This window comes from Nerophis lumbriciformis, linkage group LG27, assembly GCF_033978685.3.
Source record: "Nerophis lumbriciformis linkage group LG27, RoL_Nlum_v2.1, whole genome shotgun sequence".
Lineage (NCBI taxonomy): Eukaryota > Metazoa > Chordata > Actinopteri > Syngnathiformes > Syngnathidae > Nerophis > Nerophis lumbriciformis.
Window position 1 is genome coordinate 3,957,525 of NC_084574.2, and position 20,796 is coordinate 3,978,320.

General features: G+C 35.5%; 1 protein-coding gene across 1 annotated transcript in view; it reads right to left on the bottom strand.

Moving 5' to 3' along the window:
• tbck (TBC1 domain containing kinase) overlaps window positions 1-20,796 on the bottom strand; it is an 86,333-nt gene that overhangs the window by 21,951 nt on the left and 43,586 nt on the right. The window contains exons 17-20 of the mRNA XM_061923011.2: window positions 20,642-20,768; window positions 14,001-14,051; window positions 13,834-13,917; window positions 725-810 (exon numbers count right to left, since the gene is read on the bottom strand). Of these exons, the coding sequence (XP_061778995.1) occupies window positions 725-810; window positions 13,834-13,917; window positions 14,001-14,051; window positions 20,642-20,768 (348 nt within the window). The remainder of the gene's footprint in view (window positions 1-724; window positions 811-13,833; window positions 13,918-14,000; window positions 14,052-20,641; window positions 20,769-20,796) is intronic.

Genomic DNA, 20,796 nt, shown 5'->3' on the forward strand with positions numbered 1-20,796 from the left:
TTTGCCGATAATGTATTTCTTGTAAAGTGTATACAAAGGAGTACGGAAGCTGGATAAATAAGATGCCAAAAACCAACCACTTTCATGTGGTATTGGACAGAAAGGAGGACTTTTTTTCTCCTCCATTCGAAAATGCGGACCTTATCAGCACTACTGTCTGATTCCTATCAATGCAAGTCATCAGAATCAGGTAATACACCAACTTATATTCTTGTCTTCATGAAAGAAAGGAATCTATATGTGTTAAACATGCTTGTATTATCTCTAAACACTTTTAACTTATTAACAATATTAACTATATGTGTTAAACATGCTTGTATTATCTTTAAACACCTTTAACTTATTACCAATATTAACTATAAGTGTTAAACATGCTTGTATTATCTTTAAACACCTTTAACTTGTTAACAATATTAAATATGTGTTAAACATTCTTGTATTATCATTAAACACCTTTAATTTATTAACAATATTAACTATATGTGTTAAACATGCTTGCATTATCTTTAAACACCTTTAACTTATTACCAATATTAACTATAAGTGTTAAACATGCTTGTATTATCTTTAAACACCTTTAACTTGTTAACAATATTAACTATGTGTTAAACATGCTTGCATTATCACTATCTTATTTTCTCCTCTACCCCACAGAGAAAATACTGTTATGCTCATTTTGCTTCTGTCTGTTCTCTTTAGGGTGTTAGCTTCCAAGCAAACTTACGTCAGGGATGAAGCCGATCTCGTTGAGGTGATTGCTCAGCTCTGGGTCGTGGAAGGCGATCATTTGGGAGAAGACTGTCAAGTATTCTAGGGGAAGAAAAGTTAAAGTTAAAGTAGCAATGATTGTCACACACACGCTAGGTGTGGCAAAATGTGTCCTCTGCATTTGACCCATCCCCTTGTTTACCCCCTGGGAGGTGAGGGGAGCAGTGAGCAGCAGCGGTGCCGCGCCCGGGAATCATTTTTGGTGATTTAACCCCCAATTCCAACCCTTGATGCCGAGTGCCAAGCAGGGAGGTAATGGCTCCCATTTTTATAGTCTTTGGTATGACTCGGCCGAGGTTTGAACTCACAACCTACCGATCTCAGGACGGACACTCTAACCACGAGGCAACTGAGTAGGTGGCCTAGTGTATTATAATAATAATAATTATTATTATTATTATTAGAATATCTTAATTATTTTTAGTTACAAAACATTGTATTACACTTAAAATATCTCCATACTTTTTAGTTACAAAACATAATACACTACAATATCTTAATTATTTTTAGTTAAAAAACATTATTATACACTTAAAATATCTTAATTATTTTTAGTTACAAAACATTTAAAATATCTTAATTATTTTTAGTTACAAAACATTATAATACACTTAAAATATCTTAATTCTTTTTAATTAAAAAACATCATAATACATTGAACATATCTTAATTATTTTTTAGTTACAAAACATCAATATACACTTAAAATATCTTCATTATTTTTAGTTGCAAAACATGAATATACACTTAAACTATCTTAATTATTTTTAGTTACAAAACATTATAATACACTTAAAATATCTTAATTATTTTTAGTTACAAAACATTGTAATACACTTAAAATATCTCCATACTTTTTAGTTACAAAACATAATACACTAAAATATCTTAATTATGTTTAGTTAAAAAACATTATTATACACTTAAAATATCTTAATTATTTTTAGTTAAAAAACATTTAAAATATCTTAATTCTTTTTAGTTACAAAACATTATAATACACTTAAAATATTTTAATTATTTTTAGTTAAAAAACATCATAATACATTGAACATATTTGAATTATTTTTTAGTTACAAAACATTAATATACACTTAAAATATCTTCATTCTTTTTAGTTGCAAAACATGAATATACACTTAAACTATCTTAATTATTTGTAGTTACAAAACATTATTATACACTTAAAATATCTTAATTATTTGTAGTTACAAAACATTGTAATACACTTAAAATATCTCCATACTTTTTAGTTACAAAACATAATACACTTAAATATCTTAATTATTTTTAGTTAAAAAACATTATTATACACTTAAAATATCTTAATTCTTTTTAGTTAAAAAACATTTAAAATATCTTAATTTTTTTTGTTAAAAAACATTATAATACACTTAAAATATGTTAATTATTTTTAGTTAAAAAACATCATAATACATTGAACATATATCTTAATTATTTTTTAGTTGCAAAACATGAATATACACTTAAACTATCTTAATTATTTGTAGTTACAAAACATTATTATACACTTAAAATATCTTAATTATTTTTAGTTACAAAACATTGTAATACACTTAAAATATCTCCATACTTTTTAGTTACAAAACATAATACACTAAAATATCTTAATTATGTTTAGTTAAAAAACATTATTATACACTTAAAATATCTTAATTCTTTTTAGTTAAAAAACATTTAAAATATCTTAATTCTTTTTAGTTAAAAAACATTTAAAATATCTTAATTTTTTTAGTTACAAAACATTATAATACACTTAAAATATCTTAATTCTTTTTAATTAAAAAACATCATAATACATTGAACATATCTTAATTATTTTTTAGTTACAAAACATTAATATACACTTAAAATATCTTCATTCTTTTTAGTTGCAAAACATGAATATACACTTAAACTATCTTAATTATTTGTAGTTACAAAACATTATTATACACTTAAAATATCTTAATTATTTTTAGTTACAAAACATTGTAATACACTTAAAATATCTCCATACTTTTTAGTTACAAAACATAATACACTTAAATATCTTAATTATTTTTAGTTTAAAAACATTACTATACACTTAAAATATCTTAATTATTTTTAGTTAAAAAACATTTAAAATATCTTAATTTTTTTAAGTTACAAAACATTATAATACACTTAAAATATTTTAATTATTTTTAGTTAAAAAACATCATAATACATTGAACATATTTGAATTATTTTTTAGTTACAAAACATTAATATACACTTAAAATATCTTCATTCTTTTTAGTTGCAAAACATGAATATACACTTAAAATATCTTAATTATTTGTAGTTACAAAACATTATTATACACTTAAAATATCTTAATTATTTGTAGTTACAAAACATTGTAATACACTTAAAATATCTCCATACTTTTTAGTTACAAAACATAATACACTTAAATATCTTAATTATTTTTAGTTAAAAAAACATTATTATACACTTAAAATATCTTAATTCTTTTTAGTTAAAAAACATTTAAAATATCTTAATTTTTTTTGTTAAAAAACATTATAATACACTTAAAATATGTTAATTATTTTTAGTTAAAAAACATCATAATACATTGAACATATATCTTAATTATTTTTTAGTTGCAAAACATGAATATACACTTAAACTATCTTAATTATTTGTAGTTACAAAACATTATTATACACTTAAAATATCTTAATTATTTTTAGTTACAAAACATTGTAATACACTTAAAATATCTCCATACTTTTTAGTTACAAAACATAATACACTAAAATATCTTAATTATGTTTAGTTAAAAAACATTATTATACACTTAAAATATCTTAATTCTTTTTAGTTAAAAAACATTTAAAATATCTTAATTCTTTTTAGTTAAAAAACATTTAAAATATCTTAATTTTTTTAGTTACAAAACATTATAATACACTTAAAATATCTTAATTCTTTTTAATTAAAAAACATCATAATACATTGAACATATCTTAATTATTTTTTAGTTACAAAACATTAATATACACTTAAAATATCTTCATTCTTTTTAGTTGCAAAACATGAATATACACTTAAACTATCTTAATTATTTGTAGTTCCATCCATCCATCCATTTTCTACCGCTTATTCCCTTTGGGGTCGCGGGGGGCGCTGGAGCCTATTTCAGCTACAATCGGGCGGAAGGCGGGGTACACCCTGGACAAGTCGCCACCTCATCGCAGTTATTTGTAGTTACAAAACATTATTATACACTTAAAAAGTGTATAATAATGTTTTTTTTTTTTTTTTTTGTAGTTACAAAACATTATTATACACTTAAAATATCTTAATTATTTTTAGTTACAAAACATTGTAATACACTTAAAATATCTCCATACTTTTTAGTTACAAAACATAATACACTTAAATATCTTAATTATTTTTAGTTTAAAAACATTACTATACACTTAAAATATCTTAATTATTTTTAGTTAAAAAACATTTAAAATATCTTAATTTTTTTAAGTTACAAAACATTATAATACACTTAAAATATTTTAATTATTTTTAGTTAAAAAACATCATAATACATTGAACATATTTGAATTATTTTTTAGTTACAAAACATTAATATACACTTAAAATATCTTCATTCTTTTTAGTTGCAAAACATGAATATACACTTAAAATATCTTAATTATTTGTAGTTACAAAACATTATTATACACTTAAAATATCTTAATTATTTGTAGTTACAAAACATTGTAATACACTTAAAACATCTCCATACTTTTTAGTTACAAAACATAATACACTTAAATATCTTAATTATTTTTAGTTAAAAAACATTATTATACACTTAAAATATCTTAATTATTTTTAGTTAAAAAACATTTAAAATATCTTAATTTTTTTAAGTTACAAAACATTATAATACACTTAAAATATTTTAATTATTTTTAGTTAAAAAACATCATAATACATTGAACATATTTGAATTATTTTTTAGTTACAAAACATTAATATACACTTAAAATATCTTCATTCTTTTTAGTTGCAAAACATGAATATACACTTAAACTATCTTAATTATTTGTAGTTACAAAACATTATTATACACTTAAAATATCTTAATTATTTGTAGTTACAAAACATTGTAATACACTTAAAATATCTCCATACTTTTTAGTTACAAAACATAATACACTTAAATATCTTAATTATTTTTAGTTAAAAAACATTATTATACACTTAAAATATCTTAATTCTTTTTAGTTAAAAAACATTTAAAATATCTTAATTTTTTTTGTGTTAAAAAACATTATAATACACTTAAAATATGTTAATTATTTTTAGTTAAAAAACATCATAATACATTGAACATATCTTAATTATTTTTTAGTTACAAAACATTAATATACACTTAAAATATCTTCATTGTTTTTAGTTGCAAAACCTGAATATACACTTAAACTATCTTAATTAGTTTTAAATACAAAACATTATAATACACTTAAAATATCTTAATTATTTGTAGTTACAAAACATTGTAATACACTTAAAATATCTCCATACTTTTTAGGTACAAAACATAATACACTTAAATATCTTAATTATTTTTAGTTAAAAAACATTATTATACACTTAAAATATCTTAATTATTTTTAATTACAAAACATTTAAAATATCTTAATTATTTTTAGTTACAAAACATTATAATACACTTAAAATATCTTAATTATTTTTAATTAAAAAACATCATAATACATTGAACATATCTTAATAATTTTTTAGTTACAAAACATTAATATACACTTAAAATATCTTCATTCTTTTTAGTTTCAAAACATGAATATACACTTAAACTATCTTAATTAATTTTAGTTACAAAACATTATAATACACTTAAAATATCTTAATTATTTTTAGTTACAAAACATTGTAATACACTTAAAATATCTCCATACTTTTTAGTTACAAAACATAATACACTTAAATATCTTAATTATTTTTAGTTAAAAAACATTATTATACACTTAAAATATCTTAATTCTTTTTAGTTAAAAAACATTTAAAATATCTTAATTTTTTTTAGCTACAAAACATTATAATACACTTAAAATATTTTAATTATTTTTAGTTAAAAAACATCATAATACATTGAACATATCTGAATTATTTTTTAGTTACAAAACATTAATATACACTTAAAATATCTTAATTATTTTTAGTTGCAAAACCTGAATATACACTTAAACTATCTTAATTATTTGTAGTTACAAAACATTATAATACACTTAAAATATCTTAATTATTTGTAGTTACAAAACATTGTAATACACTTAAAATATCTCCATACTTTTTAGTTACAAAACATAATACACTTAAATATCTTAATTATTTTTAGTTAAAAAACATTACCATACACTTAAAATATCTTAATTATTTTTAGTTAAAAAACATTTAAAATATCTTAATTTTTTTTAGTTACAAAACATTATAATACACTTAAAATATTTTAATTATTTTTAGTTAAAAAACATCATAATACATTGAACATATCTTAATTATTTTTTAGTTACAAAACATTAATATACACTTAAAATATCTTCATTCTTTTTGGTTGCAAAACATGAATATACACTTAAACTATCTTAATTAGTTTTAGTTACAAAACATTATAATACACTTAAAATATCTTAATTATTTTTAGTTACAAAACATTGTAATACACTTAAAATATCTCCATACTTTTTAGTTACAAAACATAATACACTAAAATATCTTAATTATTTTTAGTTAAAAAACATTATTATACACTTAAAATATCTGAATTATTTTTAGTTACAAAACATTTAAAATATCTTAATTATTTTTAGTTACAAAACATTATAATACACTTAAAATATCTTAATTATTTTTAATTAAAAAACATCATAGTACATTGAACATATCTTAATTATTTTTTAGTTACAAAACATTAATATACACTTAAAATATCTTCATTCTTTTTAGTTGCAAAACATGAATATACACTTAAACTATCTTAATTATTTGTAGTTACAAAACATTATTATACACTTAAAATATCTTAATTATTTTTAGTTACAAAACATTGTAATACACTTAAAATATCTCCATACTTTTTAGTTACAAAACATAATACACTAAAATATCTTAATTATTTTTAGTTAAAAAACATTATTATACACTTAAAATATCTTAATTCTTTTTAGTTAAAAAACATTTAAAATATCTTAATTTTTTTTAGTTACAAAACATTATAATACACTTAAAATATCTTAATTATTTTTAATTAAAAAACATCATAATACATTGAACATATCTTAATTATTTTGTAGTTACAAAACATTAATATACACTTAAAATATCTTCATTCTTTTTAGTTGCAAAACATGAATATACACTTAAACTATCTTAATTAGTTTTAGTTACAAAACATTATAATACACTTAAAATATCTTAATTATTTGTAGTTACAAAACATTATTATACACTTAAAATATCTTAATTCTTTTATTTATAGAACATTTTAATACATTTAAAATACCTTAATTCTTTTTAGTTACAAAACATTATAATACACTTAAATATCTTATTTGTTTTAGTTACAAAATTTTACAATACACCAAGTAAGAAGAGAGCATTATCTAATGTTGCCTTTGCGCTGCAGCAATACAATGCATTTCATTGTATAGCTGCTCAAAAGCTTGGACTTAAATCTGGAGCCTATGTTAAAAAAAATGTGGGTTTTTGTTTTTAGACATGTTCATAGGCGCAATTTTGGAAAAACAAGTAGGAAGAAGTAGATTTTATTTAATCCTACTCACTTCCTGTGTTTAAATGTCACCCTATCCTAATAGGGAGAAAAAAAGAATAGACCATAAATAGTGTATCTTAAGCAGTGAGGAAAACGAAAAAATAATATAAAAAAATGGATTAATCTAAATATTAAAAAAAAATATATATATAAAACAAATTGAAAAAAATAATCCATTATTAATAAAACAAGCGAGATAAGAGAATGAGGATTTTAATCTACATTTAAAACACCTACTTGAAGTGAGTACAGGTAAAAGCCAGTAAATTAGAATATTTTGAAAAACTTGATTTATTTCAGTAATTGCATTCAAAAGGTGTAACTTGTACATTATATTTATTCATTGCACACAGACTGATGCATTCAAATGTTTATTTCATTTAATTTTGATGATTTGAAGTGGCAACAAATGAAAATCCAAAATTCCGTGTGTCACAAAATTAGAATATTACTTAAGGCTAATACAAAAAAGGGATTTTTAGAAATGTTGGCCAACTGAAAAGTATGAAAATGAAAAATATGAGCATGTACAATACTCAATACTTGGTTGGAGCTCCTTTTGCCTCAATTACTGCGTTAATGCGGCGTGGCATGGAGTCGATGAGTTTCTGGCACTGCTCAGGTGTTATGAGAGCCCAGGTTGCTCTGATAGTGGCCTTCAACTCTTCTGCGTTTTTGGGTCTGGCATTCTGCATCTTCCTTTTCACAATACCCCACAGATTTTCTATGGGGCTAAGGTCAGGGGAGTTGGCGGGCCAATTTAGAACAGAAATACCATGGTCCGTAAACCAGGCACGGGTAGATTTTGCGCTGTGTGCAGGCGCCAAGTCCTGTTGGAACTTGAAATCTCCATCTCCATAGAGCAGGTCAACAGCAGGAAGCATGAAGTGCTCTAAAACTTGCTGGTAGACGGCTGCGTTGACCCTGGATCTCAGGAAACAGAGTGGACCGACACCAGCAGATGACATGGCACCCCAAACCATCACTGATGGTGGAAACTTTACACTAGACTTCAGGCAACGTGGATCCTGTGCCTCTCCTGTCTTCCTCCAGACTCTGGGACCTCGATTTCCAAAGGAAATGCAAAATTTGCTTTCGTCAGAAAACATGACTTTGGACCACTCAGCAGCAGTCCAGCTCTTTTTTTCCTTAGCCCAGGTGAGACGCTTTTCGCGCTGTTTCTTGGTCAACAGTGGCTTGACACGAGGTATGCGGCAGTTGAAACCCATGTCTTTCAAGCGTCTCTTGGTGGTGGATCTTGAAGCACTGACTCCAGCAGCTGTCCACTCCTTCTGAATCTCCCCCACATTTTTGAATGGTTTTTTTTTCACAATCTTGACCAGGGCGCGGTGATCCCTATCGCTTGTACACTTTTTCTGACCACAGTTTTTCCTTCCCTTTGCCTCTCCATTAATGTGTTTGGACACAGAGCTCTGAGAACAGCCAGCCTCTTCAGCAATAACCTTTTGTGTCTTTCCCTCCTTGTGCAATGTGTCGATGGTTGCCTTTTGGACAGCTGTCAAATCTGAAGTCTTCCCCATGTTTGTGTAGGCTTCAGAACTGGACTGAGAGACCATTTAAAGCCCTTTGCAGGTGTTTTGAGTTAATCAGCTGATTAGTTTGTGGCACCAGGTGTCTTCAAAATTTAACCCTTACACAATATTCTAATTTTGTGACACACGGAATTTTGGATTTTCATTTGTTGCCACTTCAAATCATCAAAATTAAATGAAATAAACATTTGAATGCATCAGTCTGTGTGCAATGAATAAATATAATGTACAAGTTACACCTTTTGAATGCAATTACTGAAATAAATCAAGTTTTTCAAAATATTCTAATTTACTGGCTTTTACCTGTATATGTCTTGTGTTTATTTACTGTTTTAGTCATTCCCAGCTGAATATCAGGTCCCACCCGCCTCTCACAGCATCCTCCCTATCTGAATCGCTCCCACTGCCCTCTAGTCCTTCACTCTCACTTTCCTCATCCACGAATCTTTCATCCTCGCTCAAATTAATGGGGAAATCGTCGCTTTCTCGGTCCGAATCGCTCTAGCTGCTGGTGGCAATGACATACCTGCCAACTTTTGAAATCAGAAAAACCTAGTAGCCAGGGTCCAGGGGCCGCAGGCCCCGGTAGGTCCAGGACAAAGTCCTGGTGGGGGGTTCAGGTTCGCCCCCCCGACGCAAAATGATTATTAGCATTCAGACAGGTTAAAATGTTGCTAAAACCATCACTTTTCTATCAGTCACAGTGACTTTTCAAAACAAAAATATTACAGCAAAAATCATATGGGTTGATTGACATGTTTATTCTGTAAGCTAACTTCAATAGTTTGAAATTATTTTGACAGTTAATGCCAGTTATCCTGTCAACCTTTCACAAGACTTCAATTTGTTAATTGAAAGTATAAACACTTTTTACAGTAAACAAATGGTAAAACAGTACTAAACAATTCCATAAAAAAAATATTGGTGTCATTATTAACTTTCTGTCCAAGCTTGTATAATCTACTGCCTTGTTCAATTGTAAAAAATATTCTGTGCCTAAAATTCACATTTCTATCACAATTATCATACTGTAAACATGGTAAGCTAACTTCATTAAAATTAATAGTCCTGTCAATAGCATGGAATTACAATTCAAATGTAGTTTTTTTGTAAGCCTTTCAAAAGAATTCAAAATATGAAAAATTAATGAAAATGAATTTAAGCCATCAGACACTTGAAAAGTGGCACATCACATCTCTAATGTAATCATTTGAACTTTTCAACAGAAATAGCACTGCAAAAATATTAAGGACATACTTCTGTATTTTGGTAGTTATGCTGTCAACATTTAACAAGATTTCTTCAACTTGGACTTGAAAGCATAAATAGTACAAACACTTTTAACAGTATAACAGTACTAAACAATTCCAATAGATAACATTGGTGTCATTACCTTTTTGTGGCTAAAATCCAAATTTATTCTATCAGATTGATCGTACTGCAAAAATGATATGGTAACTTTATTGTTTGATGTTTTGGTTCGACCACATCCATATTTTTTGGCGATTTTCGAGTCGGGAAACATTTTCCGAAATAACTGTCCCATGTGATCAGCCAGTGCGATTGGAAGTCCATGCTCAATTATTGCCTCCGTAAATAAAACTTCGGCATTTATCACATCCAAAGAATCTGTTTGGGCGACGAAAAACATTGAAAGTTTTCCACTTGTATCGCTAGCAACGGCATTAGACTTGTGTTTTTTTGTCCCAACGTGGTCTTTTACATCGCTAATTCCTCCGTGTCCGATCGAAAAATCTTGTCTGCACAAGGTGCAATTCGCGTAGTTTTCACCCTTTTTGGAACGGATAATTATTCCCGGATAGGCTTTTGAATATTCTTCACGGAATGACTGCAGCTTTCTTTTCGGTTTAAGACTCGTTTGCGATTTTTCTCCGGCTGATTCCATGATCGTTCGCTCGTTTGGAAACAATGGCAACTGGTGCCTCGTGCTTGGCAGCGGTGCTATAAATAGCCTCGCGCATGGCATTCGGAATGGCTCGATAGGAAGTTACGGGAAGCAGTGTCGATTGTCATTGTTGTTACGCGATTTCGTGAATAAAACTTAAAAAAAAAATTTTTTTTTTAATTAATGAAAAACCGTATTTTTTATCACTGCAACCGTAACCCGGAATAGGTTGATGAAAACCGTACTAATTACGGGAAAACCGGAGTAGTTGGCAGGTATGCAATGATTGTACCGTATTTTCCGCACCATAAGGCGCCCTGGGTTATAAGCCGCGCCTTCAATGAACGGCATATTTCAAAACTTTGTCCACCTATAAGACGCCCTGTGTTATAAGCCGCATCTAACTGCGCTAAAGGAATGTCAAAAAAACAGTCAGATAGGTCAGTCAAACTTTAATAATATATTAAAAACCAGCGTGATGTGGGCGCGCATGGAGTCGTATATCAACATGGACGGAGCTGCGTGAAAAAAGCCACCCGGCCTCTTCGCGTAAACTTACCTTAACCACTCGCTCATCTTTTCTTCATCCATCCCTTCGAGTTAGCTTTTATGATGACGCCGGCTGGAAAGGTCTCTTTTGGCAAGGTCTTCCTTTTGAATATCACCATGGGTGGAAGTTTCTGGCCATTAGCATGGCAAGCTAGAACCACAGTGAAGGATGACTTCTCATTCCCTGTGGTGCGAATATTCACCGTACGTGCTCCCGTTGTATCCACAGTGCGGTTCACAGGAATATCAAAAGTCAGTGGAACCTCGTCCATGTTGATAATGTTCTCTGGCCGGATCTTTTTTTCAGCTATCTTGTTTTTACAATATGCACGGAAAGTAGCCAGCTTTTCTTGAAAGTCTTTAGGCAGTTGCTGTGAAATAGTAATCCGTGTGCGGATGGAGAGATTGCGTCTTTTCATGAACCGGATCCCTGTCGCTTAGTAGGAGCCATTTTGTGGTCTTTACAGATGTAAACACACAAAGGAAATGAAACGTAATATCCGCGCGCTTCTTCTTCTTCTACGCGGGCGGGTGGTTGCTTACAGTAGAAGAAGAAGCGCTTCCTGTTCTATGGGGGCGGGTGCTTACCTTGGCGGTTGCTTGCGTAGAAGAAGAAGCACTTCCTCTTCTACGGGGAAAAAAGATGGCGGCTGTTTACCGTAGTTGCGAGACCGAAACTTTATGAAAATGAATCTTAATATTAATCCATATATAAAGCGCACCGGGTTATAAGGCGCACTGTCAGCTTTTGAGAAAATGTGTGGTTTTTAGGTGCGCCTTATAGTGCGGAAAATACGGTAAACAATGTGCAGATGTGAGGAGCTCCACAACCTGGGACGTCACGCTACTCGTCTGCTACTTCCGGTACAGGCAAGGCTTTTTTTTAATCAGCGACCAAAAGTTGCGAACTTTATCGTCGATGTTCTCTACTAAATCCTTTCAGCAAAAATATGGCAATATCGCGAAATTATCAAGTATGACACATAGAATGGACCTGCTATCCCCGTTTAAATAAGAAAATCGCATTGAGAGAGCTTGGTCCGCATTGCCGGCAGTAAGTCGGACACGTTTCCAGTGAGGGTTGGACTCCGCCAAGGCTGCCCTTTGTCACCCATTCTGTTCATAACTTTTATGGACAGAATTTCTAGGCGCAGTCAAGGCGTTGAGGGGATCTGGTTTGGTGGCTGCAGGATTAGGTCTCTGCTTTTTGCAGATGATGTGGTCCTGATGGCTTCATCTGGCCAGGATCTTCAGCTCTCGCTGGATCGGTTCGCAGCCGAGTGTGAAGCGACTGGGATGAGAATCAGCACCTCCAAGTCCGAGTCCATGGTTCTCGCCCGGAAAAGGTTGGAATGCCATCTTCGGGTTGGGGAGGAGACCCTGCCCCAAGTGGAGGAGTTCAAGTACCTCGGAGTCTTGTTCACGAGTGAGGGAAGAGTGGATCGTGAGATCGACAGGCGGATCGGTGCGGCATCTTCAGTAATGCGGACGCTGTATCGATCCGTTGTGGTGAAGAAGGAGCTGAGCCGGAAGGCAAAGCTCTCAATTTACCGGTCGATCAACGTTCCCATCCTCACCTATGGTCATGAGCTTTGGGTTATGACCGAAAGGACAAGATCACGGGTACAAGCGGCCGAAATGAGTTTCCTCCGCCGGGTGGCGGGGCTCTCCCTTAGAGATAGGGTGAGAAGCTCTGTCATCTGGGGGGAGCTCAAAGTAAAGCCGCTGCTCCTCCACATCGAGAGGAGCCAGATGAGGTGGTTCGGGCATCTGGTCAGGATGCCACCCGATCGCCTCCCTCGGGAGGTGTTTAGGGCACGTCCGACCGGTAGGAGGCCACGGGGAAGACCCAGGACACGTTGGGAAGACTATGTCTCCCGGCTGGCCTGGGAACGCCTCGGGATCCCCCGGGAGGAGCTGGACGAAGTGGCTGTGGAGAGGGAAGTCTGGGCTTCCCTGCTTAGGCTGCTGCCCCCGCGACCCGACCTCGGATAAGCGGAAGAAGATGGATGGATGGATGGATGGCATTTCAGTAGGCCTTAAAGAAATGTTCATCATTTTCCCAGCTTCGGAACAACACGGAACCAAACACATTTTCTAGATAAACTTGCTAGAGCAGGCCAACTAAACAACACAGGGAGCTGGCGGAAGGGGAAAAGGATCAGTCAAGGAAACAAGTATCACAGCAACGAAAAAAGAATAGAGATGGTTCATTTCGTCCAGCTCACCTTGGATGACGTGCGAGTTGTCCTTCAGAAAAAAGTTGAAGAGGTATTTGGGGATGAAGGCCGACATACAAGAGTAAGCCAAAGCTGTGCAGAGTAGAGTGATGAAAAAACAACATCAGACAAAGACACATATTGCACGGCAGTTTGCAACAAGTTTATAATCTTACCCTCATTGTTAAAATTCAAGTAGAGAAACGGGGCGCAAAGTGAATCCAAACCTGGGGGGGAGAAAACTAAGCATTAACACATTTTACGATGTAAAATATGATGAGTTATCTATGTAATAGTATTTGTCCAATACTGCTAATTGCACATGCTGGATAAAAATCTATTCTGATTTATATAGATTCAATTTAAAAACAACTAACAGGTGAATGGCAAGATTCCTATTGTTGCGTTTTGGACCAGTTGTTCCTCCCAGGGAATTCAAGTCACAATTCGCTCCCAAGCTCTTTACGACACTTAAAGCTGAGTTGAAAAACCACCAGAGACAGAATAGGTATTTTGTTGTATATTCTCAAAGCTTTGCCAATATACATTTTGATTGAGACCAGTCTAACCCTAGAACATTCTATTGCGCCTCCCAAAATGGTCTGTCTTCCCGATCCCACCACCCTCTCTCTCGTCCCATCTCTGTAGACAAAACAAATGCTAGTCAAAACACATTCCAAAGAACTCAAGGTTAACACACACAGTATACTTGCTGACAGAGCATCAAGAGAAGAAATGGAAAACACGAGCTGTTTTCAAATATGACTAAGAAATGAAAGAAGTACAACTTCAATTCGGATATATGTAAATATCTGCCTCCGACACTATACACTAGAGATGCGCGGTTTGCGGGCACAACCGCGGAGTCCGCGGATTATCCGCGTATCGGGCGGATGAAATTTAAAAAAATTAGATTTTATCAGCGGGTCGGGTCGGGTCGGGTCGGGTCGGGTCGGGTCGGGCGATTGAAATAAAAAAAAATTAGATTTTAAATAGATTCAGGCGGGTGGCAGTTAAACCAATTGGGAAATATATATACATAGTTAAATGTTGTTACCCACATACGAAAAACGAGCAGGCACCTGCTGCATATGCCACAACAGAAGAAAAAAAAAAAAAAGAGATGGACACTTTTACGGAGCGGAGAAGGCCCCCGACGCCTCGCCGGGGTCCGGGACCGAGGCCCCTTCCCCCGAGAGGGCCCCACCGGGAGCCGTAGCTGAGGCGATCCGCGAGAAGGGCCCGACGCACGTCCAGGGTCACCACCGCGCCCACCGCACCGACACCCCGCCTCGTCCCCCTTCGCCGCGGCCGGCGTCACGCGCAGCAGGTAAGCAGCTTACCTGCCCGCCACCCCCGTGGCCGGGGGCTCGTAACAGGGGTCACTCCCAGCGCTCCGCCCGCGCAGTTTACCTGCCCGCCACCCCTGTTGCCGGGGGCGCGTAACAGGGGTCACTCCGCGCGCAGTGCGCTCACGAAAGGGGTGGGGCTCACCCTGGTTGATATAGACAGCAGGACGGTGGCCATGGACGTCGGAACCCGCTAAGGAGTGTGTAACAACCCACCTGCCGAATCAACTAGCCCTGAAAATGGATGGCGCTGGAGCGTCGGGCCCATATACCCGGCCGTCGCCGGCAGCGAGACGCGCTTGGAGGTGCGCTCAGCGCGGCTCCCATATGATTGCGCACTGGTGTGCGTCTGGGTCGTGACAGCGTGGCACGCGAATGTCTGTGCTGCGTTGGATCAGTCTCCTTTCTTTAACAGGCAAAAGCTTTATAACCTCACTAATGCCTTGCATCGTCTATATTAGATATATAACAACGGGCGGATGGCGGGCGGATGCAGTTCTGATCAAATGTTAGATCGGGTGGATTGCGGATGGTTGACGACTTTCTGATGCGGTTGCGGATGAAATAATTGCCTATCCGCGCATCTCTACTATACACGCAAATGCTACGTTGATGGTACAGCGCCTATATCTTGTCATTTTAGTTTTTAATAGGGATGTCCGATAATGGCTTTTTGCCGATATCCGATATTCCGATATTGTCCAACTCTTTAATTACCGATACCGATATCAACCGATACCGATATCAACCGATATATACAGTCGTGGAATTAACACATTATTATGCCTAATTTGGACAACCAGGTATGGTGAAGATAAGGTACTTTTAAAAACAAAAATTATAAAATAAAATAAGATAAATGAATTAAAAACATTTTCTTGAATAAAAAAGAAAGTAAAACAATATAAAAACAGTTACATAGAAACTAGTAATTAATGAAAATTAGTAAAATTAACTGTTAAAGGTTAGTACTATTAGTGGACCAAAATACAATCATGTGTGCTTACGGACTGTATCCCTCGCAGACTGTATTGATATATATTGATATATAATGTAGGAACCACAATATTAATAATGTGTGAATGAGTGTAAATGGGGGAGGAAGGTTTTTTGGGTTGATGCACTAATTGTAAGTGTATCTTGTGTTTTTTATGTTGATTTAATAAAAAAATAAAAATAAATAAATAAAAAAAACCCGATACCAACAATAAAAAAAACGATACCGATAATTTCCGATATTACATTTTAACGCATTTATCGGCCGATAATATCAACAGGCCGATATTTTTAATGATTGTATTGTCATGAGTTTGCTCACAAAATTACCTTTTAAATTTTAACTTAATTCTTGTCTTCGGAATTATTCTACATGTTTCATTTTGTTTAATTTCATTTTGTCTGTATTTTATAATAATATATAGAATATATATTTGTGTACATTTTCTTTTGCGTGTATATGTTTCCGGTATTGCAATCAAAATAAGTCAGTCTACCCCAGGGCAGCTGTGGCTATGAAAGTAGCTTACCACCACCAGGTGTGAATGATTGATGGGTGTTACATGTAAAGCGACTTTGGGTACTTAGAAAAGCGCTATATAAATCCCAGTTATTAAAATAATCAGAATGAAACTGAACATATCACTGGACTGTAGAAACCGGAGCCAAACAACGACAATGAAAACTACCTTGAGGTAAAAAAAGTAAGTTAGAATTAGGGCTGTCAGATTTAGCGCATTAATTCATGCGATTTCTCGCAAAAAAGGCATCACATTAATCATGTATAAACACAGATTAATCATGCTATGTATTTTATATTTTACCTTAACTGTGGATGGTTACCTGAAAGGCAGTGTGGGTTGTTATATGTGATCAGATCAATACGTCAGTGCAAAGGAGACTGACTCGTTGGTCAATTTAACTTTAAAATACACCCAACATTACTTTAGATAAAACGGTTACCAAGTTTTGAAAGAAAAAGGACGTGCATTCATGTTAAACATGTTAAAAAATGTTTCATTCTGACAATAATTGCTTTGTGTCAAATGATTGGGGTCTTCTCTTAACGTTAATTTAAATTATGAAACCAAGTAATTTACTGTGATTAATCAAAAATCACAAGTGTGATGTTAGAATAATTGTTTGTAAGTTATCACAAAGAACTTTGTGTTGAAATGAGTTCCTAGCAAGAACACAAAAGCTGTCTTTGAAACCTACCAAGAAGAAGGCTCGTAAAACTCCACTGTGTAAAGGGGGAAAGCCACATGAAGGGTTTTCTGTGTTCTTTCATGTATGGTAATCAACAGAAGGATGTTGTTCTGGCCCAAGGACTTCAGAGCGGAGAGATGACAGGATCTGCCCAATTTCCAGACTAACTCTTTTTGAAGTATTTTACAAACTCTTTTTGAACTCCATCCATCCATCTTCTTCCGCTTATCCGAGGTCGGGTCGCGGGGGCAGCAGCTTAAGCAGGGAAGCCCAGACTTCCCTCTCCCCAGCCACTTCGTCCAGCTCCTCCCGGGGGATCCCGAGGCGTTCCCAGGCCAGCCGGGAGAGATAGTCTTACCAGCGTGTCCTGGGTCTTCCCCGTGGCCTCCTACCGGTCGGACGTGCCCGAAACACCTTCCTAGGGAGGCGTTTGGGTGGCATCCTGACCAGATGCCCGAACCACTTCATCTGGCTCCTCTCGATGTGGAGGAGCAGCGGCTTTACTTTGAGCTCCCCCCGAATGACAGAGCTTCTCACCCTATCTCTAAGGGAGAGCCCCGCCACTCGGCGGAGGAAACTCATTTCGGCCGCTTGTACCCGTGATCTTGTCCTTTCGGTCATGACCCAAAGCTCATGACCATAGGTGAGGATGGGAACGTAGATCGACCAGTAAATCGAGAGCTTTGCCTTCCGGCTCAGCTCCTTCTTCACCACAACGGATCGATACAGCGTCCGCATTACTGAAGACGCCGCACCGATCCGCCTGTCGATCTCACGATCCACTCCTCCCCCACTCGTGAACAAGACTCCGAGGTACTTGAACTCCTCCACTTGGGGCAAGATCTCCTCCCCAACCCGGAGATGGCACTCCACCCTTTTCCGGGAGAGAACCATGGACTCAGACTTGGAGGTGCTGATTCCCATCCCAGTCGCTTCACACTCGGCTGCGAACCGATCCAGTGAGAGCTGAAGATCTTGGCCGGAGGAAGCCATCAGGACCATATCATCTGCAAATAGCAGAGACCTAATCCTGCAGCCACCAAACCAGATCCCCTCAACGCCCTGGCTGCGCCAGAAATTCTGTCCATAAAGGTTATGAACAGAATCGGTGACAAAAGGCAGCCTTGGCGGAGTCCAACCCTCACTGGAAACGTGTCCGACTTACTGCCGGCAATGCGGACCAAGCTCTGACACTGATCATAAAGGGAGCGAACTGCAACAATAAGACAGTCCGTTACCCCATACTCTCTGAGCACTCCCCACAGGACTTCCCGGGGTACACGGTCGAATGCCTTCTCCAAGTCCACAAAGCACATGTAGACTGGTTGGGCAAACTCCCTGCACCCTCAAGGACCCTGCCGAGAGTATAGAGCTGGTCCACAGTTCCACGACCAGGACGAAAACCACACTGTTCCTCCTGAATCCGAGGTTCGACTATCCGGCGTAGCCTCCTCTCCAGTACACCTGAATAGACCTTACCGGGAAGGCTGAGGAGTGTGATCCCACGATAGTTGGAACACACCCTCCGGTTCCCCTTCTTAAAGAGAGGAACCACCACCCCGGTCTGCCAATCCAGAGGTACCGCCCCCGATGTCCACGCGATGTTGCAGAGTATGGTAATCAACAAAAGGATGTTGTTCTGGCCCAAGGACTTCAGAGCGGAGAGATGACAGGATCTGCCCAATTTCCAGACTAACTCTTTTTGAAGTCTTTTACAAACTCTTTTTGAACTGTTTTATGGAATTCTTTTTGAACTATTTTACGAACTTCTTTTGAACTGACCTTTCCTGTGAATTGTTTACGACCTTTTCTGTGAACTTTTTGCGACCTTCGTCCTTTTGGAAACAAAGGTGGCCATGTGGTCGGGGAGGGTCCAAAATAAAAGAAGGAGGCATATAATCTGGCAGCACGGTGGAAGAGGGGTTAGTGCATCTGCCTCACAATACGAAGGTCCTGAGTAGTCCTGGGTTCAATCCCGGGCTCGGGATCTTTCCGTGTGGAGTTTGCATGTTCTCGCCGTGACTGCGTGGGTGTACTCCGGCTTCCTCCCACCTCCAAAAACATGCACCTGGGGATAGGTTGATTGGCAACACTAAAATTTGGCCCTAGTGTGTGAATGTGAGTGTGAATGTTGTCTGTCTATCTGTGTTGGCCCTGCGATGAGGTGGCGACTTGTCCAGGGTGTACCCCGCCTTCCGCCCAATTGTAGCTGAGATAGGCTCCAGCGACCCCCGCGACCCCAAAGGGCATAAGCGGTAGAAAATGGATGGATGGATGGCATATAATCTTTTAGCAGAGTGTGCTAAGATACTGTACAAGGGTACAGTGTAAAGACGACTCTCCTCAATATTGAGTCCAAATTGAATTCTGTCTGTTGGAATAATTGTTTGTAAGTTATCACAAAAGAAACATTATATTGCATTATGTTCCTGATGAGAAGATGAAGGCTGTCTTTCGAGGCCTAACAAGAGGAAGAAGGCTCGTAAAACTCCACTGTGATTTCAACACGGACAGATGGCAGGATCTGCTCAACTTCCGGAGGAACTCTCTTTGAAGTGTTAAACGAACTCTCTTTGAAGTATTTCACAAACTCTCTTCCAACTATTTGGTAACTGAAGTCAACGCTATTTACGACCCGCTGCCCTCTTGAAGTCCCTGTGGTCAGGAGACGGGAGGGGTTATCCATTGTCCTCCAACACCTGCCCCAGCTGGATCTAGGAAGAGCCGAAGCCCGAGAAATCCTCTTCTTAGATTTCAAAGCGACCGAAAACAATGACTCTTTTACACACTTACCATTCCTGCTGTGACATATGTTGGTGCGTGAACATGGAACATCTGAATTAAAAGAGGAGACGAAAACCTTCTTCGTCAGAGCGTGCTAAGACACTGTAAGAGGTTACAGGTTGACGCATGTCTCTCCTCAATTGAGTCCGAATTGAATTCTGTCTCTGTTTGATTCCTTGCCTTTTGTCTTGTTTAACAGATGTCCTGTGTTTGAACGTGACACTGTCTCTGTTTAATTCTTTGCCTCTTGTCTTGTTTAATAGATGTCATCAGTGTTTGAACCTGACATGTGATTATCCTAAATAAAAATTTAATCATTTAACAGCACTAGTTAAAATGTTTGCTCTTCTTTTAACTCCGTGCAAAGCAGTGCAGAATTGCCCTTTTGTGGCCAACCATGCATAAAGGACCAGCTGTGAAAACGTTGGAACAGCTGAGTAATGGAGTGGCAATAAGGCAAAAACCCGGTTTAGACTAACCCTGCCAGTAGACCAGGTCCGGATGGGAGACCACCCAGGCTTTCAAAACCCGCCTGAACTTAACGTGGCCGTGCGGAGACGACAGCAGCTCGTCGTATTGGTGGCATCTGGGGATGTCCACTTCGATCTGTGGGGTGAAATCTTGCTCTTGAGAA